This window comes from Nymphalis io, chromosome 7, assembly GCF_905147045.1.
Source record: "Nymphalis io chromosome 7, ilAglIoxx1.1, whole genome shotgun sequence".
In the NCBI taxonomy this organism is placed as follows: Eukaryota; Metazoa; Arthropoda; class Insecta; order Lepidoptera; family Nymphalidae; genus Nymphalis; species Nymphalis io.
The window spans coordinates 10840459-10868417 of NC_065894.1; the positions used below are offsets into that span (position 1 = coordinate 10840459).

The 27959-nt window shown below is 39.5% G+C and overlaps 1 protein-coding gene across 1 annotated transcript; it reads left to right on the forward strand.

The window, feature by feature from the left end:
• The first annotated feature begins 11 nt into the window (after positions 1 to 11).
• On the forward strand, positions 12 to 27725 carry LOC126769424 (pecanex-like protein 1). Its single transcript, XM_050488199.1, has 26 exons — positions 12 to 495; positions 1752 to 1918; positions 2081 to 2208; positions 2292 to 6793; positions 7231 to 7395; positions 7496 to 7640; positions 7845 to 8011; positions 8091 to 8247; positions 8420 to 8545; positions 9224 to 9340; positions 10173 to 10325; positions 16728 to 16924; positions 17186 to 17355; positions 18210 to 18383; positions 19975 to 20122; positions 20456 to 20607; positions 20989 to 21172; positions 21458 to 21627; positions 21822 to 21997; positions 22221 to 22331; positions 22441 to 22514; positions 22602 to 22724; positions 23161 to 23223; positions 23641 to 23762; positions 23962 to 24385; positions 24560 to 27725. The coding sequence occupies exons 1-26, from the start codon at positions 343 to 345 to the stop codon at positions 24698 to 24700; spliced, it is 8409 nt and encodes a 2802-aa protein (XP_050344156.1). The 5' UTR covers positions 12 to 342; the 3' UTR covers positions 24701 to 27725.
• Positions 27726 to 27959: the final 234 nt, after the last annotated feature.

A 27959-nucleotide genomic window follows, 5' to 3' on the forward strand; every position in this document is an offset into this window, starting at 1 on the left:
GTGGTCAAAATTTAAGTGTCAAGAATCGAAAGTTGTTTCAACAATTTCAATGTTATTAATATTTCATATAAAATTCAATATTAATCTTAGCTATGTTCTACCTTATTCAGAAATTGGTGTACTTATAAAAATCTAAATGTCGTTATATTAAGTGTTTATGTATAAAACAATCCATGTCTATAAAGCCTGTTTTCGTGTATACATTGTCATCCAAAATGGCAGGGAAGACGAAAAACTTGCAATTGGACATTAGCTGATGTGAAATGTGAATTTATAGTAACTATTGACAGTGTAGTGTAGGTGGAGTGTAAGTTAGACAGAAATGTGGACATAGCGTGTAAAATGGGTTCGCAGATACTGGAAATCCTACGCCAGGGTATATGGGCATCACTGACAGGAGGATGGTTTTATGATCCCCATCAGAATTTGTTTTGCAACACAGTACATCTGTATATATGGCTGTTTCTGTTGTGTCTACCGTTTTCTGTGTACTTGGTAAGTTTTGCTGTATAGTTGATAATAGTTTATAGGTTAAGGTTTTGTAAAGCCAATTCAAATCAGGTCACAATGCTATTAAACTTTGTTATTGTCACTTAGTAAATAATGAATGTAATAACTGAGTCAATGTCCTGTTAAAACTTGAGTTTAAAAACTTTTTAATATTATAACATTAGGTACTTATGGAATGGGTTCAAAGTCTATTTAACAAAAAAAAAACTACTCTATTTTCTGGCATTACTACAGCTTATATAAATTTATTGTAATATTTCTTTTCAGTAAATTCTCTCAGATAAAACCGCTCATTTGTTGAAGAGGAAAATTCCTAAGTTGAAAATAACATGATAATATACAAAAATGATTTAAAAATAAATGTCATAATATAAATTATACTTATATATTGATTAGATTATCAATACAAAAACTTGGCTAAGAATTACTTATTAAATATATTTTTAATTTTATATATTTTTAACTTAGATTTGTGGTCAAATTCAAAATGGAGTAGTTTATATATATCTTTAAAAATACATATTATATTCTATATATTTTTTAAATTATAATATAAAATTTTATTTAAAATTAAAAAACCAAGATGTTAAAGTAAGTTAAAAAAACCTCTTAGCAGTTTTAAGTAAGGAATGCAGTACAATTCGCAATAAAATAATCAAAGTAATTTCTTCAATCTTTCTCCTAAGTAAGTAAAGTAGTAGACTTTGCCTAGCTGTGTACAGTATTTAAACATTCTTACATTATGGCAAAAAAATGGGATTACATTTTTTTGCTGTGATTTTAATTATTGTAAATAGACTTTGTACAATATATAATTAAGAATAAAATATCTTAGAAAATGTATAATGTCAATAATTGAATGATATAAATATATAAAATAATAATAAAGAATAACAAGCCGTTCAGCTTGGTTCACCCATTATTACACATAGTGGGTCTTGATATCATCTATAATCTTTCGCATTAAATGGTTAAAGACAAATACAAATACATATTAAATATTGCATTAAAAATGAGCTACATTCATAAAGGTAACAAAAGAAAGTAAGATCAATCTGATATATGTGCTTAAATTGTATTATTCATTGTATTATTCATCTTGTGATCAGCTCTGCAGATGTAATCTTGACCGATACATAGTGGCATGTTGAAATGTGTTCATTGCTTGACCCAGCAGTGGGACACTCAGAAGTCAGTACTATGTTCTTATGTATTTTAATAACATATTTACTTTGTTACAGTATTTTCCACCAGCAAGTCTCGGCTGGTTAGTCTATTGTGCTCTAGTGGCCCTCCTATTTACTGCCCTTAAATTGATCAATCACGGTCTACACCACATGTATGATACAAATGAGCTCATTGTGGTACAAACTACAGACGAAACAGGAAATTCTAATGAGAATACTGCGTAAGTTTCACTATCTTTTTAGTTTTTTTTATTTATTTCTATTGCTTCTTTTATAAAATATTTGATGTCATTTTGTTTTATCTTTGTATAGAGAGATTTATTTAAATTGTGCATTAGTTATATATTTTCATTTTGTAGACTTTCTTATTTAAAATTGTTTAGTTTGTTGTCATCTCTCAGGCCAGAGGAAGGTATAGAAATGCAGAACCTGGGAGGTGCAGCAGCTCCACAGAGTGATAATGACTCTGTGACCTCACTTGAATATCACAAGCCAAACAACAGTACTATAGGTAAACCAATTATTTTATAATATTAGATATACAGAGATAACTCAAACTAAGCTGGCTATTTTATAAATTATTATTTTTTTCAGATTTGAAGGCTGATGTTCATCGGAAGAACAGTTCTGAATCAAGTATGGAAGATAGTGCTATATCGGCTAAGCAGATTGAACCTGTTGCCATAACAAAATCAGATCTTTGTGTAGCACAAAATTTACAGGCACCAGGACCTTCAAAAACCCGTCCAACGAGAAGCCGGTCCAAATCCGGTCACAGAAGGGACCGGGAACATAGGACTAAAACTAGACGAGGGCATGGACGAATAGACGAACTAATTGTCGAGGAGTCGAGGAATCCTAGGCTAGATGGTAACATACCAATTCATATGTTAGCAGATGAGGGTCCATTCGCTAAAGTGAGTAGAAGATATCATGAGTGTCCACATCGTCGTGGATCAAGTAATAGAGATTTCTTTAAGGAATGGCTCTATTTAGATGGTAGTGAGGCGACTGGGGAACCTTATCAGTCAAAGTTTGCACGTCAACTTAGTTCCGATTCCAGAGATAATTCTGAACCTAGTGTAGGGCCACCATCGCCAAAGAAGAGAACAGCACAACGGCGAAGGTATACTAATTATCATGACGAAAGTTGTACAAAATCTGCTATGGCCCTTGCAACGCAGTCATCAAACATGAGAAGGAATTCGAACTCAACTATGTCTACAATACAATTGCCATTATTAAATTCAACAGCTCAGCTTGTTTCTCATATGAGGAGGCACTCTAATAACGCTGATCACGGTTTTTTTGCAAGTGTTGAGTTAGGGGAATATATGATGGTTAAAGCTGAGGCTCCAGTAAACGATGCAGATAAAAATAAAGGTAAAAGTCCCGGTGTTCGACGTATCAAAAGTGCAGCGTTGGAAATTGGATGTCCACCTCCAAGTGTATCGAACCTATCACCACATCCAAACAGTGCAGAGACAATTGGCGGACAGGTTTTAAAAAATCCTAAAAGTGCAGTAATACCGCCACCAAGTAAATGCTTGACTCGTGGTCCCCATTTCAATCTTTATCCTAAAAATGAATCTGGAGAAGGATGTAGTCACCCCTATCTTACATATGGTTCAGAAATAGTTTACCCAATCGCTGAAATTTCTGATGAAATGCAAACATCCCAAAAAGAAACAGATTTGGATTCCAGTGGAGAAAGTTACAGTGAATATGAAGATGAAAAGCAGTTTCGTGGGTTCGATTGGGAAGCGGAACAATCGCCAGCTATACGTTCTAGTGACTCCGATTATGAAAATAATGGTTCTAGATCGCCATTACTTGATAAAATGAATGACGTAAGAATAATTCGTTCAAAAAACCAAATAGATTGTAAGAAACACTGCTGCCAGAGACATCAAAAACATCTACCCGAATGTCCAAATAATAAATCAAAACATGTTAGGCTAAAAAAAATGAGCAAACATGACATGAAAAATGATAAACTATCGGATTACTGCAATGATTGTAAATTTAATCTTCGCCAGGATTACTTTGATAAAGCTAGCGCAAGCTCAAAAGATTTCCTTATAGAAAAGTCAAGTTTAGAATCCAATGAAAATGTTGATCCGTCGGATAAACCAACACAAGACAAAAACCCTATTGAAAAAAAACTTTGGGACCATGACATATCCAATACGAGTAGCAGTAGCAGTGAGATTGAGAGACCCGAAGACGAGTTAAAAGAAGAAAAAAATAATGCGCCAGAGACTGAAGAGTCACAACTAACTTGCGATAGTAAAAGTGCTGATGAAAAAAGCGTTTATAGCTTAGATTGGTTGTTCGAAGAGGCGTCCGAAGATAAAGCGTGTTGTGTTGAAGATTTGGGTCCAGAAGAGGTTTTATGTAAAAAATTAGCTAACGCTTTAGGTGAATCATCTTCTAATGTACCAAAAAACTTAGGGGCTATACCAAAGCAAATAAAAAATTTAGCGCGTTCACGAACTTCTTCACAGAAAGAGAACAAAATGAGAGATTCTAAAAAAGAAAAGGATGAAAATCAGTCTGAAGAGAGAATATTAATGGATGCTGTAGAAGCTCAAGCTGCCTTAGTACAGGGATTAGAATGTCTTTTTGCAGCTACAAATGCTAATACTGTAGTAATGCCGCCCCCTAATAGAGATGAAAGATCACGGAGTCACAGGCAAAGCATACGGGGAGAAAGAGACAGCTTACACAAAACCAGAAAACGATCTATAGAGGAAGTTGCACAAACATCAACTAATACTTTGCTCCCAACATCAATGCCTCTACTGGCCGCATTTCTTAATTCAAGAGTAGACTTTATACCTTGCTGCGTAAATGATAATCCGCCTGAAGGCCAAGGCCCGGAAGAAGGTCAGAGATTAAGGCCTCTTATGGATAGAAATCACAGAAACAGAGTCAGAAAAATAAAACGATCAACGCGTCAGCGTAACAATCCGTCTCTACAAAATACCGCAGAAAAAAAAGACAAGCCATCGAGTTCAGAAAATCCCAATTCTAATAGCGTACACTTTGCTACGTCGTTTGATGATACCACTGATGGTGCAATACATTGCTTTATGGACGAATATGGCAATTGGATGTCTTACACTTTTGACAAAAACAGTTCCGGGAGAGCTCAAGCACAGCCAATTCCCTTACCCGAAAAAGATGAAGGAGTGCGATGTAATCATCCGAAGTCTATTGAAAATCGTGATAATTCACAAGAAACAGCTGGCGAGGGCAGTTGTGGTTCATTGGAGTCAGAAGCTGCAAACAGTGAAAGTATAGCGAAGCCTAAAAGAGGTGATAGTATAGATCAAAGTTCTTCTAATCAAGGAAGTAATAATCCTTTACTATCAAGCAACAATAATGTATCAACCATTGTACCGATAAACACTAACAGTTCAAATAAACGTTTTTACGTGTTCGATGGAGGGACTGGTTCACACACCGACCAGCCGAGGTCGCCTGTTGCATATGTGACTGACAGCTTATTAGAACAAATAGAAGCAGAAAGGCAATCACGTATGGGACTTCCAAGCATGCATATCAATTTCTTAATGAGTCAACAAAGGGCCCAGCAACAAGCACAACAACAGGCAGAGAACACTTCAACTCATATACCGAGCTTGATGCCTTCGATAGGAGAAGAAAGCTTAGACATCAATATCAGAAGTAAATATCCCAAATTATCGGACGATTTGGACAAATTAAACAAGCCAAAGTCGAAAAGTTACTACAAATTCAAACTTTCGAAATGTTTAGAAGTTAAAGTTACAATGGATAGGTTAAAACTGATGGCGCTTTTCGACAGGAACCTGACATTCAGAGAAACTTTTATATCAATAATGTTAGCTGTAGCGGTTGCTGCCTTAGGTTCCATGGTGCTAAATCTCGGATTTTACAGGGACATTTACGCGTTTTGGTTCTGTTTCATTATGGCTGGTAGTCAATATTCCCTTCTCAAAAGTGTTCAACCGGATTCAGCATCACCGGTACATGGATTTAATAAAATGGTCGTTTTCTCACGTCCCGTGTATTTTTGCCTTTGTACGGCTATTTTATGTGCGGTAAATAGTCAGTTGCAACAGATCTCTCTACCTGAAGAAACTCATTTACGCACCAGAAGAAATGTTGAGAATACAAGACCGTTAACTATATATGGATTTGAACTGAGCGAACGAGATTGTTTATATGTGATACAAGAAATTATTTCTAAGTTCCTCCTATTTTTTCCTTTAGCGTTTAGTTTGGGATTATTTCCCCAAGTCAATACGTTCCTTATGTACTTATTAGAACAGATAGATATGCATGTGTTCGGTGGAAATGCAACGAGCAGTTTGAGCGCAGCCGTGTACTGCGTGGTTCGATCTATAGCAGCCATTGGAGTACTATATGGCTTTGCATATAGCGGACTAGTGGAAGGAAAGAAAACACAACATCAAAAACATAATATACTATTTTCGATATTCTGCGGTCTATTGGTACCCATAGCGTATCACTTAAGCCGAAGTGCGAGTGATTACACCCTTATTTGGAACTTAATAAAGAAACATCTACTGCCGCCCGAACTATACATCGTTCATAGTCCTGAATGTTCCCCGGAGATGGAAAAAACCGATCCTAATACATTAACCGAGGAGAAGAAAAATGATTCAGAGAGTAACATATCTAAGCAAAACTCTATCGGTAGTTCAGCTTCCAAAATCAACTTTAGCTCTGAAACTAATATTGCAAGACAACAGAAAAGGTCGCAGACGTCAAGTGTTAGTTCATTGAAGGTGGATCCAAGGGGTGACACAATGAAATCGACGACCTCCCTAAAAGCCGATCGCTCTGAAGCCCCTACGGAAACAGAAGAAAAAAGTAAAGACTCGAACACACTAAACTCAAATACTAATAAACAGGACAACGACAAACCAGACGAAGATATGGAAGATCCTTTACCGAAAAAGTTACAAGCTACCATTAACGCGAGACTAAAGAACGATGTCATAGTTTGCACATTTCTTGGACTTTTCGTATTTGGACTACATTGTACAACTGTCTTTACGACACTGAGGCCACAGCTTAATACGGTAATATATTCTGAGTCGTTACTTTGATGTTAGTTGCAAACATACAAACAAAACCCTTGTTGGCTGAGTCTCATTTCACCTTGTCCGAAGACAAGGTCTAGAGCTTCTCCCATCACACTGCCAATGTGAGATACTCATGTTTTCCGAGACCGAGGAGTATGAATTAAATTACAAACACAATTTAAGCACTTGAAAACTTAGTGTTGCTAACCACGGGATAGCCACAGGGCCATCTCAAGGTCATCTTGCTTATTTAATACATAGTTAAAAATAACTATGATTTTAACCCCTAAAATTTCGACAGAATTTTACTTTTACACCGCTTTTTAGGTCCAAAATATGATATTGATGAGCATGACGTAATTTTTCTTATTTAACTAAATATTTTTCACAATTTCTACATTTATAGAAAGTAATGAAAATAACTTTTACATTAGGTTCTCTGGATAATAGCGGGTATTCTAGGCTGGTTTCTACACTACATCACGCCGCAGCTGCGCAAGCAACAGCCCTGGCTGTGCCTCGCGGGGCCCGTGCTCAAGCAACAGGAATACGCACAGTTCGAGGTCACGGAACCCGCTAAACTGATGTATTTTGAAAAGGTGACTTCATTTGTTTTCATCGTTCACGTGGCTTACTTATATGGTTACATAATCATATTCCTGGACTTTAAAATAATATTCATATTTGTGATTTTCCTAGATATTCGTTTACCTCTGCTTCCTGGAGCGTAATGTACTGTACCCGGCAGTAGTCGTAGCGGCCACGACACAGGACGCGCCCGCCATAGCAGAGAAGTACGGAGACGCGATTGGCGCTCTTATCATATGCGTGTGTGCTTTAAAATGTGAGTATGAATCAATATATATGTGTACTCGTGTAGAAACATTGGCTCCGAAAGAAATATTAAACGTTCCTTACATCATCAATGCGCCAGCAACCTTGGGAACCAACATCCCTCGCGAATGTAGTTACTCTGGATCGCAAGTATTCGCATAGTATAGTTTTGTCAAATTGGATTAGTTGAAAGTTCATTTAATTCTGTCCACAGGTCTCAGAAACGCGTACTCCGAACCAGATAGCCAGTATCTCATACTAGTTTTCGCGGTTCTTTTGTTCCAACGCGACCTCAGCAGCCAGAAAGTGTCCGAGACGTTTCTAGTTGACTATTTCATAACTGCCATTATATTCAGCAAAGTCTACGAATTTCTTTTGAAGGTAAGTGCATCCTACGTACCTTTTTAAATTAAGCTACATATGTGTTTATATAACGACGTGTTCTTGCCCGCCGGCGCAGATCCAGTTCGTGGTGACGTACATCGCGCCGTGGCAGATCACGTGGGGCAGCGCGTTCCACGCCTTCGCGCAGCCCTTCTCCGTGCCGCACTCCGCCATGCTGTTCCTGCAGGCCGCGCTGTCCGCCGCGCTGTCCTCGCCGCTCACGCCGGCGCTCGGTGAGCCCCCGAGCGCTTTCAGCTTCACGTATCGAAACATGCATACGTGCAACGGTGTCCAACCTTCAAAACTAATTATCATTATGTGAATGCGTCGAGGCACTATATATATGCTCCTATTTAATTGTGATCAAAAATTCATAACCGAATTAATTCGAAACTTACGTTTCAGGTAGTGCAATATTTATGACGTCATACGTCCGCCCTGTCAAATTTTGGGAACGCGATTACAATACGAAGAGAGTCGATCAGAGTAATACGAGACTCTCGTCCCAGTTGGAAAGAAATTTGGGAGCAGGTGAGATTTTAATTATCTCTTGTGTTTTCCATTTAGACACGCACGCACGCACACGTGAACGCTCGTACCCACACCAATCTTTGTCCTGTTTATTGTACATTTTAAAATTTGAGAGTTGTAACATCGGCTAAAACTTACTCTTCTATTGAGTTTATACCACCACACTGTTTCGGGTTAGTGGATCAAAAGTATATTATTACATAAAATGGTTATAACACCACATACAGCAGCTGAGCCGAGAGCTGAGCTGAGATTATATATAGGCCACGGCGGCCAATCTCAAGAGAGATTAGCCAACTACGCAGGAGATATTATAGTGCAAACACAAGTGCACTCTCTATTCCCTAACTGTCATAATCCGATGGGACGGCAATCCGACACGACCGGAAAGAGTTTTGGCACAGGAGCAACGGCTTTACGTGCTTTCCGCGGCACGGGAGTGTACACACTTCCGACTTCTAGTCTCCGGGTTGCTACTGAGAATTTTCTGACAGAAAAACCCAATTACTTTTTATTGGCTCGACCTGGGAATTGAACCCAGGACCTCCGGGACTGCGGCCTTACATCAAGCCACTAGACCAACGAGGCAGTCATATTTACAGAAATACTGCACACATGTCATAATTTCAAGATTTAAAAAAATATTATATATCAATGAATGCTTACCGATGTTTCCAGATGACAACAATCTTAACTCAATATTCTACGAGCACCTGACTCGTTCGTTGCAACACTACCTTTGTGGTGATCTGATGCTTGGAAGATGGGGTCAAGTGCAGCAAGGGGACTGCTTTGGTAAGTTTCAACTGGAAAAATATTTTATATGAAACATAATTTTATTATTAATATTGCTAGATATATGGTATCTTTGAATTTGTGTATTTTCTTTTTGGAAGCGTCTTAAGTAAAATAATAAAATTCTTTTAATATATAATACTGGTGGTAGGGCTTTGTGCAAGCTCGTCTGGGTAGGTACCACCCACTCATCAGATATTCTACCGCAAAACAGCAATACTTGATATTGTTGTGTTTCGGTTTGAAGGGTGAGTGAGCCAGTGTAATTACAGGCACAAGGGACATAAAATCTTAGTTCCCAAGGTTGGTGGCGCATCGGCTATAAGCGATGGTTGACATTTCTTACAATGCCAATGTCTAAGGGCGTTTGGTGTCCACTTAACATCAGGTGGCCCAAATGCTCGTCCACCTTCCTATTCTATAAAAAAAAAGTGTAAATTTTACATATATAATGTATGTAATGTAAATAAAAATAAATAGGTAAGAAAATTACCTATTTATTTTTAGAAACTAATTAATGCCGGAGTTATCAAAAACTTCTGATTCCTTTATGAACAGATATATCTACGCCTATTTTTTTTTTATTGGATGTAATTGTAATTAGCTGATATGTAATAATTTTAAATAATTTATTATTTATTTATAAATCGAGGTCCGTGATTTAAATCTATAGTAATATTATAAAGCTGAAGTTTGTTTGGTTGAAAACGCTAATCTCAGGAGCTCTTGATTCGAATTGAAAAAATATTTTTGTGTTGAATAGCCCATTTATCGAGGCTATAGGCCTATAGGTATATAACATGAATAATATAGTGAGCTATATCATCTACAGTGCTAGCGTCGGATTACTTGAACTGTCTGGTACACATCGTGGAGATGGGTAATGGTCTGGTGTCGTTCCAACTGCGTGGTCTCGAGTTCAGAGGAACTTACTGTCAGCAAAGAGAAGTGGAGGCTATATCTGAGGGACCTGAAGAACTTAGCGGTAAGTAGCGATCACTGGGCATTAAAAACTACCTTCAAAAAGGTATATATAGCCGTCGCACTTTTCAATTTAATACAATGAATTGAACTGGTGTTTACAACTGCATAAAAAAATTGGTTCAAATTTTCATTAATTTATTTATAAGTAACTATTTCTTTATTAAACCAAAGTGAAAAGGGATTAAAAGCCTTAAAATTTCGGCACCAATCTCGCTAAAATCGTAAGTACGTCTTTGTTTTCGACTGTCGCTTTCGAAAGTAAACTGACTAGGCCATCGCGGAACTCCGTATTATTTACAATTGAGAACACTCCTGAAATATTTACAAAAGTAAGGACGGGACTAGGTAAATAAAGTAGATGTTTAAGGTTTGAAGATAAATTTATTACTGCCCTCAATACCATGTGTCAGCTGCTTATATACTACACTACATGCCCTACCAAACAAAAAAAAAAAAATGTTGGATACATTAACATTTTTTTTTATCAAAATACAATATGAAAAAGTAAAATAAAATTGAATATAATAATAATTAAACAAAATAAAACAAATATGTAAACAAAGGTATAATAATGCAGTGCTGAAATTTAATATCAAATATCATAATAGGTACAGTCATAATCACAAGTCTTAATAAACAATATGTTTAATGATCATTCAACATAAAGTCTTGTCCTATTTTTATGAACAGTTTTTTCTTTACCATTGACTAAAATTACAACATTCGGTGATAAATCTTTAACAACTGTATATGGACCTAAATATAATGGATCAAGTTTGCTAATATTTTCATTTTTAACCAATACTAAGTCTCCTTGTTTATACTCCACTGGGTTTATACTTCTATCATATTTTATTTTTCTTAAAGTTTTACAATTTATGAGGTTTGTTTTAGCATCATTTTGTGACTTTTGTAACCGGTATTTTAGTTCTATTGCATAATCATCAAAATTGTAAATTGGATCTATTGTCGACCTAAGATTACTTGGTAAGTTACATTGTTTGCCAAACACTAATTCGTATGGAGTAAATTTTGTACTCGAGTGTACAGAAGTGTTATACGAAAAACACCAGTAAGGAATCCATGAACTCCATTCCTGACTATGACTGTTAACTTGCATTCTTAAATAAAATGTTAAATGTTTATGACTATTTTCAAGTGATCCTAAGGTCTGATGGTGGAAGGCTGTAGACTGTAATTGACTTATATTTAAAATTTTACAAACCTCTTCCATTGTAGAATTTATAAATTCAGTTCCTCTATCGGTCACGATCTGCCGAGGGATGCCATATCTAAGTATAAAATTATTTACTAGAGTTGTAGCTACTGTGCGCGCATCCTTACCTGCTATCGGATATGCCTCGACATATTTGGTGAGGTCGCATTGGAGCGTTAAAATGTAATTATAATTATTATCTCTTGTCAATGGACCTACCAAATCTAAATAAATCTTATCAAAAGCTGAATTTCCACAGTCCGTTATGGTCATAGGTTCTTTTATGGTATTTAAATATTTATAACGTTGACATTTACTACATTTTTTTACAAAAAGCTTAACATCATGCTCTAATCCTGGCCAAAAATATTTTTTACGAATGTTATTTAACATACGTCTTATTCCTGCGTGACCGCTAGTGGGCAGGATATGATAATCGTTTAATATAACTCTTTTCGTATCGTCGTCTATAATTTTTGTAACTCCTTTAATTACGCATAAACGGGGTCCGGACCACTTACGCATTTTATTAATAACCTGAGCTAGCTCTTTAATTATTTGAAAATTATTCTCATCTTTTATTACATATAACGTATTTATTTTTAAATCGATACAAAATGATTCCATTTCCCTCACAGAGACAGCTCGTGTACACTGGGATTGGGTAAACAGTTTCACAAAAATTGTACGATTTGACGACGAGTATGCATAATCACCACGCTCTAATGATACGCATTTTTTAAACTTTCTCCATTCTTCTTCATTCACAAATACCAACTCCGTGTAATACTTCGGTAGTTTTAACATCTCTACAACTCTTGGGTGATCAGTCCAATCGTCAGAAGAAATATTAGAAACCGAAGTAGAATTACAAGGTTTTTCATCAAGCTTCTTCTTTTGTGCCCTTGTAAGTACTGATAAAATATGATCATTCATCGCCTTTAATTCTTCACTACTAATTTCTATGCGTGACAATGCATCTGCAGCTACATTATCACACCCTTTCACATAAGTAACCTTAAAATCATACTCTTCAAGTATTAGCCGAAATTTTAACAATCTACTGGAAGGATCTGTCATATTGTATAAAAATATTAAGGGTCTATGATCCGTTTCTATAATGAACTTTCGTCCATAGAGATACGGTCTAAAATATTTAACAGACCAAACAATCGCTAAAAGCTCTTTCTCAATCGTTGGATACCTACGTTCAGCTTTATTTAAACTACGACTGGCGTAAGCTATTGGTCTACGATCAGCATTACATAAAATCGAACCTATTGCATACCCTGAGGCGTCTGTCTGTAGTATAAATGTGTTATTATAATCGAAAATAGGATATTGTAATATTGGAGGGCTCATTAACATTTCTTTTAAAGTACTAAATGATTTTTGACAGTTTTTATCCCAATTAAATATTACATTTTTACGACATAAATCATTTAATGGAATACAGATTTGGGCGAAATTCGGAATAAACTTTCGATAATAGTTCGCAAAGGCTACAAATCGTTTGAGCTCGTCTACGTTTTTAGGAACCGGATAATTAATTAACGCCTTAATTTTTTCTGGATCTGGTTTAATGCCGTCCGCTGATACCACGTGTCCGAGGTATAAAATTTCTTTTCGAAGAAAATCGCACTTATCAGGATTTAATTTTAAATTAACTTTTCTAAGCCTTGTTAAAATATCTAACAAATTTTTATTATGACTATCTAAATTTCTTCCGAAACAAATTAAATTATCCAAATATACAAAACATTTATCGTAATTAAGTCCCGACATTGCTACTGTCATTAAGCGTGAAAATGAACCAGGACTGGTTTTCAAACCCATAGGCATACGGGTCATTTGATACTGGCCAGACGGTGTTGTGAATGCGGTATATTTCCTACTGTCAGCATTTAGCTTCGTTTGATAATAAGCTTGTGTTAAATCTAATTGAGAAAAATAAATAGCTCCTGAAAGTGAGTCTAATATATCACTTATATTCGGAAGGGGAAATTTGTCATGCATTATACAATCATTTAATTTCCGAAAATCTATCACTAAACGCCAGCTTTTATTATTATCTTCTGATTTTTTAGGTACTAATAGTACTGGGCTAGACCATTCGCTGTCAGCGGGTTCGATAATATCATTGGCCAACATTTTTTTGAACTTGAGAAAACGGTAACCTATATTGTTTAGTATAGACCGGATTCGTATTAGCTTTTAGTTGTATATTTTGTTCGTAAAGATTACACGTACCTAACTTGTCTCCTGGCAAGAAAAATACGTCAGCATATTTCGCACAAATACTTTGTATACTAATGCTTTCTTCTTTGTTCAAATGATTCAATTTAATTAATGATAATAATTTCCGAACTCTTTTTCCGTCCAAATTTTCTTTGTTAAACGAACAAATATTATAATTCGATAATAAATCAATTTCAGGCCTAAAATAACTAAGATTAATTTCTGTTTCGCGAGTATTTAAAATTTGAATAAATATTTTTCCCTCTTTCGGTTGACAGATACTTCCAGCGATAAATACACCTTCACACAATTCTCTGGGAAATATAACACACGATTCATTCAAATAAGAATCAACTTGAAAAAACTTTTCACACCTCGGAGGTACCTTTATAAATGTATTTTTACCTAATTTTCCTAAACCTAAGGAGAGCGTAATTGGTTTGTCGAAGCTATTTAAAGTAAATGTATTATTTTCGTAATTTAATACACAATTATAATTAGTTAAAAATTCTTGTCCGATTAAACCATCTTGAATACAAGGCAAATTCTTTAAGACATAAAACTTATGTTTGAATTCTATTCCATATAAGGTAAACGGTATGTAAACATAGCCCTCGGTGTACGAGGTGCCACCAATACCATTTACGGCTACGCGTTTTGGATGTATTGGAATATTCCTATGTCTTATTACATCGTATTTAATCACTGACATCGAGGCGCCCGTGTCAACTAGCATTCTATATTTGGTACCTAATATTGTAAACTCTACGAAATTATTATATGTATTGCATGCTAGAATAAAGTTAGGATCGAAAAAACTCTAAGTTTTGGTTATTTTCCGAAGTAGTAACCTGTATATCGTTTTGGGATTGATTCATAAGATACCCATGCTGTTTTCTACCGTTATTATTTCTACCTCGCGATACTGCACGTTCAAAATTATGTCCGCGTCCTCGAGAATTACTTGTGGATCCTCTATTGTTTCCTCGGTGGTATAAACTAGATGTTTGATTCGGCATCGGCCTAAATGAACTATTTGGCGTGTAATGTTGGCGTGCGTTGTTTAATACTCGACCTCTACTATGCCCCCTATAAGATGGTTGGTACTTACCTCGATGTTGAGTCGTGAAAATCGTTTCAGCTGATGTAAAAGAGCCTTGACGCGACAGTTCCTCGTCTTTGGCTGCTCTTATAACATCTTTCAGCTCTGAGTAGTTGCGGGCCGCTAAAATAGTGCTTAATCGACTGTTCCTCAAACCTTCGGTGAATCGCTGTATTGCTAATTTTTCGTTTACGGGTCTCAATATTTTAAACGCGTTATCGTCACCGTTAGCTTGGGAAATAGTCAATTCAACAAATACATCCTCAAGTTTCTTACCAAATTCCTCAATACTCTGCGAACCTTGTCTAGATTTTAACATTTCTATTTGTAGTGCCGTGGCTGACTGCTTAGTCAACAGATTATTTTTCATGTCGGCAATAAGTTCTGTGGAAGATTCATAGTTAGATAACAAACGTAATTTGGCATTTTTAGTTAAACGAGTTTTAAGGACAAAAGAAATAAGTAACTGTTCATGTTCTTTCCTAATGGTTTGGCTATAGAATTCGATACAATCTATTAATTTTTTAGTAACTTCTTCATCTCCTGTCATAATAGGTAGAAGAGAAGTAGCAGTTTTCATGTCAAAGTCAGTCATGGTGCTAAAATCTTGGTCACTAACTAAACAAGTTGTTTGAATTTTTTGATAAAGCGATTCAATTTCTTCGCAAGCAACTAATAAGTAATTTATCTCTTCCTTTTTTATATACCCTTTAGATGCATTAAAGTTTAACTCGTCACGATATTTTATATATTCGTCATATAAACTTTTTGCCTCTAAATATTTCTGTTCTAACAACTTTTTAGTTCTTTTCCCTTTACTTAGTTTAATTAAATTTATTTTTATATTTTCAATTTGATGTTTTATATCTAATATATGATCCATTTAAATCTTAAGAAACGGCTTAAAAATATACACTTAAAAATAATGATAAAATATGAATATATCTATTGTCTATAATACCATAACACCTTTGCTGATGACACTATTTCACTTCTCCTTTTATATATTTTTCACACTTTTACACTCCTATTTTTTTTTTATAAGCATCTATTGATGCGTCTCCAGGCTAAACGACACGTTCCTGATTTATTTCTCCAGTCTCTGGTCCACGCCTCGAACGTCTGAAAGCGCTCCTGGCCATCTCCTGACGCATCCAGTTTATGTGGCAGCGTTTATATAATTTATATATGGCAAACTTTGCCCCCAAAATTAAAAGTAAAAGAAAAATACCCAAAATTATATTTGTCACTTTCTGATTTTGGTGTATTAGTTCCACGTCGGCCGAATTCACGCCTCCTGCGGCATTTTGTGCAACCACAATTTGTTCTTTACTTTGTTCTTTGCCCATTTTGTATTATGACGCTACTAACGTTCGAACAATTAAATACACGAATGTCCAATATTACACAGAGCGACATTATATTGTTATACTGCACTTCGTTAGAACCCGAAACCGAACCTTAAATGGCAGGGTCGCCATGTAAGGACGGGACTAGGTAAATAAAGTAGATGTTTAAGGTTTGAAGATAAATTTATTACTGCCCTCAATACCATGTGTCAGCTGCTTATATACTACACTACACATGCGGTACATTACAATAAACAACAAGAGGTAAAAATGAGAGAGAGCTGGTTCTTTCTGACTGGCTACTTCTACTTACGGTCCCTGGGGTCGCCGCCTTTACCCGGGCCGCTTCTCACCGGCAAGTCACACTTGCCGTGTTATTGTATTTTTGGCCCAGAGGGCCAGGGTCCCGGTGACCCAGAGGAAGTGGTCTACCTCGAGTTCAAAGCGTGTAGCGTTCCGACGGAAGCCGCCTTGCGTGCACGAGCGTGTTCCCGGCAGAGGGCGCGTGCGGCGCGCGCTGGCTGTGCGGCGGGCGCGTGCTGTCGCCGGGCGCCAGCTGGGCGCTGCGCTGGCTGGCGTGGCAGCTGGCCGCCGCGCGCTACGTGCTCGAGGGGTACTCCGTCACCGACAACAGCGCCGTCTCCATGCTGCAGGTGTTCGACTTCCGCAAGGTGCTGCTCACCTACTACGTCAAGGTGCGACCCGCTCCGCTTCACTTATCGGTCCAAATGGGCTCATCGTTGTCGTTCATAGTCATATGTCCGACGGATGTAGCATACCCTCAGTGCGACTTACGAAGACATGTACCCGTGGGCGCGAGTCGAATCGCAAATTATGTATAAAAAAAGAGATACATGACAACATGGCCGACGCGTGCTGGACTAGTATGCAATAAATTTTTATCTAATTTATCCCTTAGTCTGATCAAACTATTTTTCCATTATTTTCAATTTTAGAGCATCATATACTACACGATACAATCGAGTAAGCTCGAGGAGTGGCTGGCGTCCGCCGAACTCAGCGAGGCGTTGAAGCCGATGGGGGAGCGATCGTTCGTCGATCTGGATCCGATCTTCAATGTCAACCTCGATGAAGATTACGACTTTAGAGCGTCTGGGATTACCAGGTAATGGCCATGTTTATATTACACTTATAATAAAAGTGAGCCGACAAAACCCGGTGGGTAGGTTAAAGCTGCGAAGTTTGCGGGTTCCAACTTGAGGAAATTCATGGATTTTTTTTAATTTTTATAATTCATCTCATCCTCGGATAAAATTTGCCACATGAGTGCAATTCGAATTGAAAAAGCTGATGAAATAAATTCCAAAACTTATCCTCTAAAAAAGAGTAGGCCTAAGCCCAGTAGGCAACGTCTTTTTTTTCCTTCAAACGAGGCGTGAAGAGGCAACTTGCGGGCCGGCAAGGCGGGGACGGCTAGTACAGAACATTCTTCCCGACTGTACTGGCCGTCGTCGCGTTTGGACTCTACTACCACTTACCATCAGGTGGAGTAGAGTCATTTGCCATCCCGGCGCATATAAAAAAAAAAGTCTACGGGCTGTTACTTATTCAACTTAATAAAAATAATTAAATTGACGATTTATAAATAATGAATTATTAAAGTACCCAACACTTAATGAGAATTAACCATCAGTTGAAGTATAATTTCATAATAATATAAAAACACAATTATAATATAAAAACTAGGTACATGACATGTGGTAGGCTTATTATAGTTGATATTCAAAAAAAATCTATTGACTTCCAAACTAGATAACCTGTATCTTGTAAGTCAAATTTCACTTCATTTGACCACATAGCACGTGTGCATGACTATCTTAGAATATATATATGTATATTATTAACTTACAATTTATTGCTACTTTAGTAATTAATGTGTATGTGTGTGTGATTGTATATGTGTGCACGTGCGTGTATATGATACAATTAAATATACAGCAGCTTTGCTTGTCGCCGCAGGGGCCGGTTCTGCGCCGTGTACCAGGAGTGGGCGGTGCACTGCAGCGCGCGGCGAGGGCCGGGCTGGCGGCGCCGGGCCGCCGCGCGAGACTCGCCGCTCGTGACGTTGTGCTTCGCGCTCAGCCTGCTGGGCCGGCGCGCGCTGGCCGCCGCGCAGCACCTGTCCGCCTCCAGGTGACCCCCCCACTATATGTGTACTCGCCGCTCGTGACGTTGTGCTTCGCGCTCAGCCTGCTGGGCCGGCGCGCGCTGGCCGCCGCGCAGCACCTGTCCGCCTCCAGGTGACCCCCCCACTATATGTGTACTCGCCGCTCGTGACGTTGTGCTTCGCGCTCAGCCTGCTGGGCCGGCGCGCGCTGGCCGCCGCGCAGCACCTGTCCGCCTCCAGGTGACCCCCCCACTATATGTGTACTCGCCGCTCGTGACGCTGTGCTTCGCGCTCAGCCTGCTGGGCCGGCGCGCGCTGGCCGCCGCGCAGCACCTGTCCGCCTCCAGGTGACCCCCCCACTATATGTGTACTCGCCGCTCGTGACGCTGTGCTTCGCGCTCAGCCTGCTGGGCCGGCGCGCGCTGGCCGCCGCGCAGCACCTGTCCGCCTCCAGGTGACCCCCCCACTATATGTGTACTCGCCGCTCGTGACGCTGTGCTTCGCGCTCAGCCTGCTGGGCCGGCGCGCGCTGGCCGCCGCGCAGCACCTGTCCGCCTCCAGGTGACCCCCCCACTATATGTGTACTCGCCGCTCGTGACGCTGTGCTTCGCGCTCAGCCTGCTGGGCCGGCGCGCGCTGGCCGCCGCGCAGCACCTGTCCGCCTCCAGGTGACCCCCCCACTATATGTGTACTCGCCGCTCGTGACGCTGTGCTTCGCGCTCAGCCTGCTGGGCCGGCGCGCGCTGGCCGCCGCGCAGCACCTGTCCGCCTCCAGGTGACCCCCCCACTATATGTGTACTCGCCGCTCGTGACGCTGTGCTTCGCGCTCAGCCTGCTGGGCCGGCGCGCGCTGGCCGCCGCGCAGCACCTGTCCGCCTCCAGGTGACCCCCCCACTATATGTGTACTCGCCGCTCGTGACGCTGTGCTTCGCGCTCAGCCTGCTGGGCCGGCGCGCGCTGGCCGCCGCGCAGCACCTGTCCGCCTCCAGGTGACCCCCCCACTATATGTGTACTCGCCGCTCGTGACGCTGTGCTTCGCGCTCAGCCTGCTGGGCCGGCGCGCGCTGGCCGCCGCGCAGCACCTGTCCGCCTCCAGGTGACCCCCCCACTATATGTGTACTCGCCGCTCGTGACGCTGTGCTTCGCGCTCAGCCTGCTGGGCCGGCGCGCGCTGGCCGCCGCGCAGCACCTGTCCGCCTCCAGGTGACCCCCCCCACTATATGTGTACTCGCCGCTCGTGACGCTGTGCTTCGCGCTCAGCCTGCTGGGCCGGCGCGCGCTGGCCGCCGCGCAGCACCTGTCCGCCTCCAGGTGACCCCCCCACTATATGTGTACTCGCCGCTCGTGACGCTGTGCTTCGCGCTCAGTCTGCTGTCCTTCGGTTTCAGTCACAACGGTCGTTCTCAAGGAAGACTCATGATGATTATTTTTTGTATAACATAGGTGAACATGGACGTCCCTACCACCGATATATATGAATATATTTAACATTATTTGTCTACTTAGTAATATATTCGTTGTTTGCACGACATGTATGTTTTTTGCATTCAACCCTCTGAGTGTAAGGTGTAAGCTATGCTAATTACTATGACTAACACGTAATAATACCTCCCTCAGCGTGGAGTTCTTCCTGTACGGGCTGCACGCGCTGTTCAAGGGCGACTTCCGCATCACGTGCGCGCGCGACGAATGGGTGTTCTCGGACGTGGCGCTGTTGCACTCCGTGTTGGCGCCTGCCGTGCGGATGGCGCTCAAGCTGCACCAGGTAGCCTCGCCTCACTGGCACACACGCCTAATTTGATCCCATTTCTTATCGCTTCTCGTTGACGTCTGTATATAAGAATCCCATACAAAACCCTTCACATCGAATTCACACTCCCTCAAAGTCCGTCTGGAGAGAATTCAGGTGCTAATAAAGTAAAATAAAATAAACTTTTGATTTCTGGGCCGCTGTTGAGAACTTAACCATAGTAAAACCCAGTTTTATAGGCCCGACCAGGTATGTGAACCTAGGACCACGTGATCTACAAACGTACAAGCGAGTCCATAAACCAAAGTATGTGTGTCAACATAGTCTGTAGCCGCGGCCCGCCCACAGGACCACTTCATGTTCCCCGAGGAGTACTGCAGCAGCGCGGCGCTGTACGGCGCCATCTCGTCGCACGCGCAGCGCCTCGTCATCTGCCACGAGGCGGCGCCGGCCTGGCGCTACAACGTGCTGCGCGGGGCGCCGCACCTGCTGGCGCTTAGGTATCACTTTTTTTTTACATTGAATAGGCCAGCGTTTGACCGTTGACTTGCCTGGTTAGCATCGACACGGTCTAAGATGTAGCACGCTTGCATATAAGAAACCTGTTCACTCTGGATTTGAAGACACCAACATTGTACCTATCAGGAAATACGGACTCAGGCAAAGCATTCCATAGTTTCGCAGTGCGAATGATGAATGTGGATTCAAAGCGCTTCGTAAGTAGGCGGGGAATTTCCACTGTGTTCGATAGTAAAAGGTGAAGGGGGGGAGGAATCAGTTCGTGTAATTCCTGAGCACATTCTCCGAAATTCTCACGTCTCTTTTGTCGGGACCCGCTACTGAAACACTAAGCAGTATGTCTGACGGTAAATCATTCGCAGGCATGTAATGGACGAGGGCAACGACGATTACAAGATAATCATGTTGAACAAGCGGCACCTCGGGTTCCGCGTGATTAAGCTGAACCGGGAGTGCGTGCGCGGCCTGTGGGCGGGGCAGCAGCAGGAGCTCGTGTACTTGAGGAACAGAAACCCGGAGAGGGGCTCTATACAGAACGCTAAGCAGGTAAAGGAGACCAATTATGACTTTTCTTATTGTTAACACTTAATTTGCCGTGTAAATTGTTTCGGCTTAAATAAGTTACGACCGTGGCGAAATTAGTTGAGCTAGACGTCGGAACTGAAAACAGTCTCAGTGTTAGTTATTTAGTCTACAAAAACTTTTGCTGAGACGACGCTTGTCATGTCATTTATATTCACGTGTGTATCTTAATAGATTGTAGGACCTATATCAGACTAAAGGCAATATGTTTGTAGACAGCACGATAAGCAACGGGTAATAATTCCTCAGGCCCTCCGCAACATAATCAACTCCTCGTGCGACCAGCCGATCGGCTACCCGATATACGTGTCGCCACTCACCACCTCCTACGCCGACACGTCGCCGCAGCTGTGCGCGCTCACCGGCGGGCCGCTCACCGTCACCGCCATCCGCGACCACCTGGCGGCGCTCTGGAGACGGTGAGTGCGTCGGCATCGTGCAGCGACACGGAGACCGACTCGGAACTCGGAAAGGAAGACGAGGAGGAACTAGTCATCCCTGCCCATAGACACGGATACTTTGGAGCATATGCGTCTACGCCTCGGGGACCGGTTCATCCGAAAAGCATACTAATCAATATATATCAGACAGTAACAAGGGGTGGTGGTTGCAGCGTGCGGCGGCGCTGCGGGGAGGGCTGCTCGAGCGGCGCGTGCGAGGCCAGCGCGGCCGAGGCGGGGCGCGCGCCCGCCCGCACGCCGCCGCGCGCGCCCGCCGCGCCGCCCGCGCCCGCCGCGCCCGCCGCGCCCGCCGCGCACCCCGCGCACCCCGCGCACCCCGCCGCGCACGGTACGGCCGTTTTCATTGCAGCTACACACCTCTTATATCGCTTTATACAAAACGAGCTACCGTCCTGGGTGGTTGCCACTTAGTGATCAGTAATTGCCTGGAAGTGTCCATAGTTAAAAAATAATTAACACTTTTTGTAATGTTATCATTATGTGTATTATAATTTTGGAGTAGGACAATCACATCGGCCTACAATGTTATCGCATTATATTTGTACTCGCAGGGGGTACTCGCGGCAGCCTCTCCAGCGCGGGCAAGCCGACGTCTTCAACCCTGGCGTCGCTGGCGGGCCTGCTGCGGGAACACTCGCACGAGCGAGCGCTGGAGGAGCCGGGTAAAGTTTCTAATTTGATATAAACTTAAGATTCGTTTACACAAAGTTGGAGAGTATGTTTTATTGAAAGTCTAAACGTGACATTAATGTAACCTACCGTGCGTGACAGCGGCGCACGCGGCGGACGCGCGGCGCGACGAGCGCGGCGCGCGGCGCGAGCGCGGCCTGCGCGCGCGCACGCAGGTACGTGGCTACTGCTCGCACCTGTACCTACTTAATTCGATTCTAAATAATAAGTACAATTTAAATACGACCAAATGATCATTTCAGCCGAATAATCGAAGCCGCGCCCGTCGTGATATAGCTCTCCCTGCTTCGTTCAGACTACTCGCAGCCTCCGACAACCTGAGACCTCTCGACCAAACGGACCCCCGATTGGCAGAAGATGGACAGGTAAATGTGCTATGTAATTAGTCTTTTTTTAATAGGAATGCGGACGAGCATATGGGCCGCCTGATGGTAAGTGGTCACCACCGCCCATAGACATTGCCATTGTAAGAAATGTTAACCTAATTCTCTTGGACTATTGTAAATAATAATGACGCATTTGCTTTAATTTTAAAACAAAATGATGCATGACAGGCAACATTACAATCTACGTCTTAGTACCAATTTTTTTTTATAACTTTAACCATTTGTATCGTAATTATTTTAAAATAAATGAACCAAAAATATAGCAACATATTAATATTAAAACACACTTTATTGATCAGTACATAAATTGTTCTACAGATCAAATTTAGACTTAAAGTAAAATATGGTATAATAATACGAAGAATGTTTATAAATAGAAAGTAAATTCAAAAAGGTATTTTTTTCAATTGTTCAGAGTTCAACCGGTGGCTGGGAGTTCGGCTGGCGGGAGCAACCACGTCGCGCTGCTAGTGCCAAGGTATCTACTAGTGACCGCCTGTTAATGTCCCACTGCTGGACTAAGGCCTCCTCTCCCTTTTTGAGGAGAAGGTTTGGAGCTTATTCCACCACGCTGCTCCGATGCGGGTTGGTGGAATAGACATGTGGCAGAATTTCAGTGAAATTAGACACATGCAGATTTCCTCACGATGTTTTCCTTCACCGTCAAGCATGAGATGAATTATAATCACAAATTAAGCACATGAAAATCCAGTAGTGCTTGCCCGGATTTGAACCCACGATCATCGGTTAAGATTCACGCGTTCATACCACTGGGCCATCTCGGCAAATTTTTTTCTACTAATTTTATTATAATTACAACTTCTTAACTAATTATAACGCGTAAGTGCCGGACCGCTGATCAAACTACTATTAAATTGGAAGTACGAACGCGCAGGTGTCGGGCTCGCGCGGGTCGGGGTCGGGCTCGTCGCTGGAGGAGGCGAGCGGCCTGGACGTGTCGCTGCCCGACTGCAAGATCATCGCCAACAGGAACGCCAGGCAAGCGAGCTTCCACAGGTACTTGTGACATACGCACACACACACACGGCACAAACACAGTTTTATTTTGTCTTAAGTTTTAATCATATAAAATCATTTATATCTAATAAATTCTATCTCCTCGTTTTCATAGTTTTTCGAGTGTCATTATTTTATTTTCATTTAATAAAACACTCAATTTTCAATCGATTAATAACATTTTTTACACCATTTACAGGTATTTCATTAACGAGGGCACATCCAAAGACCTTTCTAAATTGAGCAAGGATATACGTCACGAAAGAGAAAGCTACCGCGAACTGACCGGACGTTACATAGAAAAACCCGAAGCTATACCACTAAAGGAGACTCATTACTCGGACATATCCAATAAGGAATCGATTTTGAAGAAGGAAGCCAAAAAGGACCCTAAACCTAAAGAAATAAAGACTAAAATTAAACGTTCGGACTCTGGTAGGAGTGAACTGAAGTCGAATATAAGCGTAGGCAGTAAAGTACTAATAGTGGAACCGCTGGGGGTCTACGACTGTATCAACCTGGGGCGCAGAATCGACGTGCTTTGGCCCTCCGAGTACCAACGTGAGAGGGGGGGCAGGAATTATTGGGGCAGCTGGGTGCCTATGGCTGGGATGGATGGATTGGTTAGTATTTGATGAAGAACAATAATAATAAGATCATATTTATTTTAGTAAATAATAAATTTCATTTTTCTTTAAATTAAAACTGTTAATGTTAAACTGATGTGTTACTATTAGTGTCATTCCACTCGAATACGTCGTAAAGTGAGTTTTGTTACAACCGCAGTTTGTCCCCAGGTGGTGCACAAGTGGAGCCCCAACCACCGCGACCCCAAACTGCGCTCACACGTGGACAAGAGCATCTTGCTGCTGCAGATGGACGACCGCTTCGTCCCCATCGCTGAGTCCTGCGTGCAGGACCTCGGTGATGAAGTCTAATCGAACGACTACCTCTCGGAACGGACTTAAGTATGGGAAACCTTATCCCTTTGTTATAGAGACAATACTATTTCACGGTCTGGACAAATTATCAAATTGATACAAAATTTAGACTTAAATTATCTTTGAAAACATCTTAGATACTAAAGGGCGTAAAGGATAAAACATTTTGAACTTTAAATCGTTGTAATAAAACCGATAGTGATTTGACTCGGATACGACATTTTTATCGTTACCTTTGGAAATTGAAAATCGTATACAAGAATATTGTAGAGAAAGATAACTAAATGTGATAAATTTATTCAACTATTATATTCGATGTTTATTATTAGATGGAAATGTTTGTAACTTATACTTCAAAATACTGCCTCGAATAATTTTAACTAATATCATAAATCAAAAAAATTATGTTCTCATTAAACAATGGATTTATTATTGAAACAACAAAGTTTTAACTGTTTCTCGTTACAATATAAATTGAAATAATCTATTTAGAACAGAATGAGTATATTTAATTATTTGTTTGGTAATTAAAATACAAACGAATAGAAAATACACGTTCGCTTATTAATGCGTTCGTAAATAACATATAACACCTTCGAAAACAAGACTTTTTGCAACCTGTTTGTTGAAAATTATCTTATGAGGTGATAGGAAAATTTATATAAAAAGTACTGAACATCATTGTAGATAATCATTGACTGGACTTGTTATATATTCACTGCATCCAATCATGTCCATTTGTATATTCTAAATGTAAATCAATCTGCTAACCGATTTTGATGAAGTTTTAACGATCTTCGAATTCGATAAATCTAATATCAACTGCACGGAGCCGATTCCCGTTAGTCACTTTGTAAATTGTACACTTGTATTGATTTCGTATAGAATTCCGATTTGTATATAAATAAACGCTTCGTTGTCGTACGTTCGTCTGTAGCTAAACTTGTAAATAAATTGTAAATAATGTAAAAATGTATGTACCTCCTACTCTGTTAGTGTATGAAAGGATTTAAGTAAATTATATTTTTATTTTTATTACTTTTTCACGAAACTTATTGTTAAGAATTCTTTCCCAAAAATGACTTAGCCCCATTAAGTTTTAAAATAATATATTATCAACATTTTAATTATTATCGATTTGAAATTAAAAAAATATATACTACAGACAAATCAAAATTTTTAAAATAATCTAAAAATAATGAATTTTGAAATTGTAAACGCATTAAAAAAGTGTGAATATTGAAATTAAAAATAATATTTTTCTTTTTAACAAAAAATATTTAAAGGCTTCTGGCATCATTTTAATGTCGTGAAGTGTTGATTTATAAAAAAAAAACACGTGTCTTCGATACCAAAAACTATCGCTGTTTTGTATTGTTTAATTTTTGGCATATAATATATTAAATATGTAAATATATATACCTACATAAAACATTTGGTATGAACTAACTGTGAAACCAAACGCGGTAGCATGTTGAGTTTAACGAATTTAATTGGATTATAAAAAAAGTTGATCGTTTAAATTATATTCAAATTAAAATTATAAAACAAATAAATAAAACTTATAATTACATTTTTTAAAGTACATATTACAATTAGAAACCTACATATGTATACCCTATTCCAATCGGAGCAGGAGTAAAGGTATACAAACCGTGGATTTACAAATTGCATGCTTTTTTCTAATTGTTCTGCTTTCTTACGCACTATAAACAGTAATTGATTAATTTACCTTTATTTATAAACAACACTATTCCACTTAACTACTTATAACCATATTAATTTAACTTTCGAAGTTCCGATTACAACTTCGCAGACATTGAAAACGCCATTTTTTCGCGAATCCATAGTGAATATCATAGATTATTCAAGATCTCGACCAATGATATCGGTGTCAAAGTTGTTTATTTGGGTTCACTCCTCTCGTGGTTGGAATAGGTTATATTTCAAAAAAACATTGAAATTTCGCAATATGAACTTGCCATCGATTAAGTCACGTTTCCTAATTAATAAAATTCAAACTCCTCTTGAAATAATGAATTCTTCAGTATTTAAACTTAATATATTTAATTTTAGTATTTCATTTACAAAAGCTCTTATATATTTTTCTAATATATATTTAAAAAAAAAATGGCTATGAATAGTGATTAGGAAACGTGTGATGTATATGCATCTCGCTCTAACGTCAGCTGTCTGTTCGCGTTCAAGGTGATCTACTGTCTTTATCATGTATACAACTATTTATGTTATAATATTTTAACCAGTGACCTTTTCCCGCCATTTCCAATGAACGTGCGCAGACCTGTATACCTGTAGACCATATTTGTTCGCAAGTTGCCTTATTAATATATTTTAGACTGATTTTTTATAATCGTGAGAGTGTATAGCTAATATGATAATATTATTTAGATTACTGTTAATATAGTTGTGATCTTGAGATGTTAAATGTTCAGCGTTCGATGTACTTATGAACCGCGGGTTTTCACTTACCACGAATTTTTATTTATTTTTTTGTAAATATTTCAAGTTCCAGATGCGTATAAAGTCTAATCTAATACTGTATGTAAATTGTGAAAAATACTAATTTTATAATTTAAAAATGTTGTACACAATATTTTATGGTACATTTTAAGATATTCAAAATAATTTATACGCAGTGTCGCCATAGTTATTGAAAATTTTAAAATCACAATAACAATTCTAGTATTTATTGTTCTTTTTTTACAATGTCTTCAATTGAAAATACAAGAAAACAAGTACTGTTTTTATTAGAAATTCAAAAAGTTTTCGAATTCTAGATAAATTGGAAGGTTGTAAATACGAAAGCACAATCCGTCCACAGAGATGTGTTTTCAGAACGCACTTGGACCGGCGCCGCTTGCGTTATAGTTATAAATTTGTGTATTGAGACCACAATAAAATGATTTTCATTCTTATGTCGATGTATTAAAGTTTAAAATTGCACAATATTAACTGTTACGTGTTCTTCGTTAAGTATCGAAAGCGGTATTTCTTAATAAATGTACAGAATTTTAAATGTTTTTCTTGATTGTAAACCGCTTACGTACTTTAAAAACTTATGCAGATATTACATTTTCTTATATGTCGAGTGAAAACCGCTGGTAGACATTGAATTATGTTATATTATGAATATCAAAGTATCCTGAAATAAAGTGGTACGTGGACTTTGTGTTTTTCTTCTAAACCTTTTTTTTAAATTATTTTATATAAAGTTGGAAAGAATCAATGTGTATAT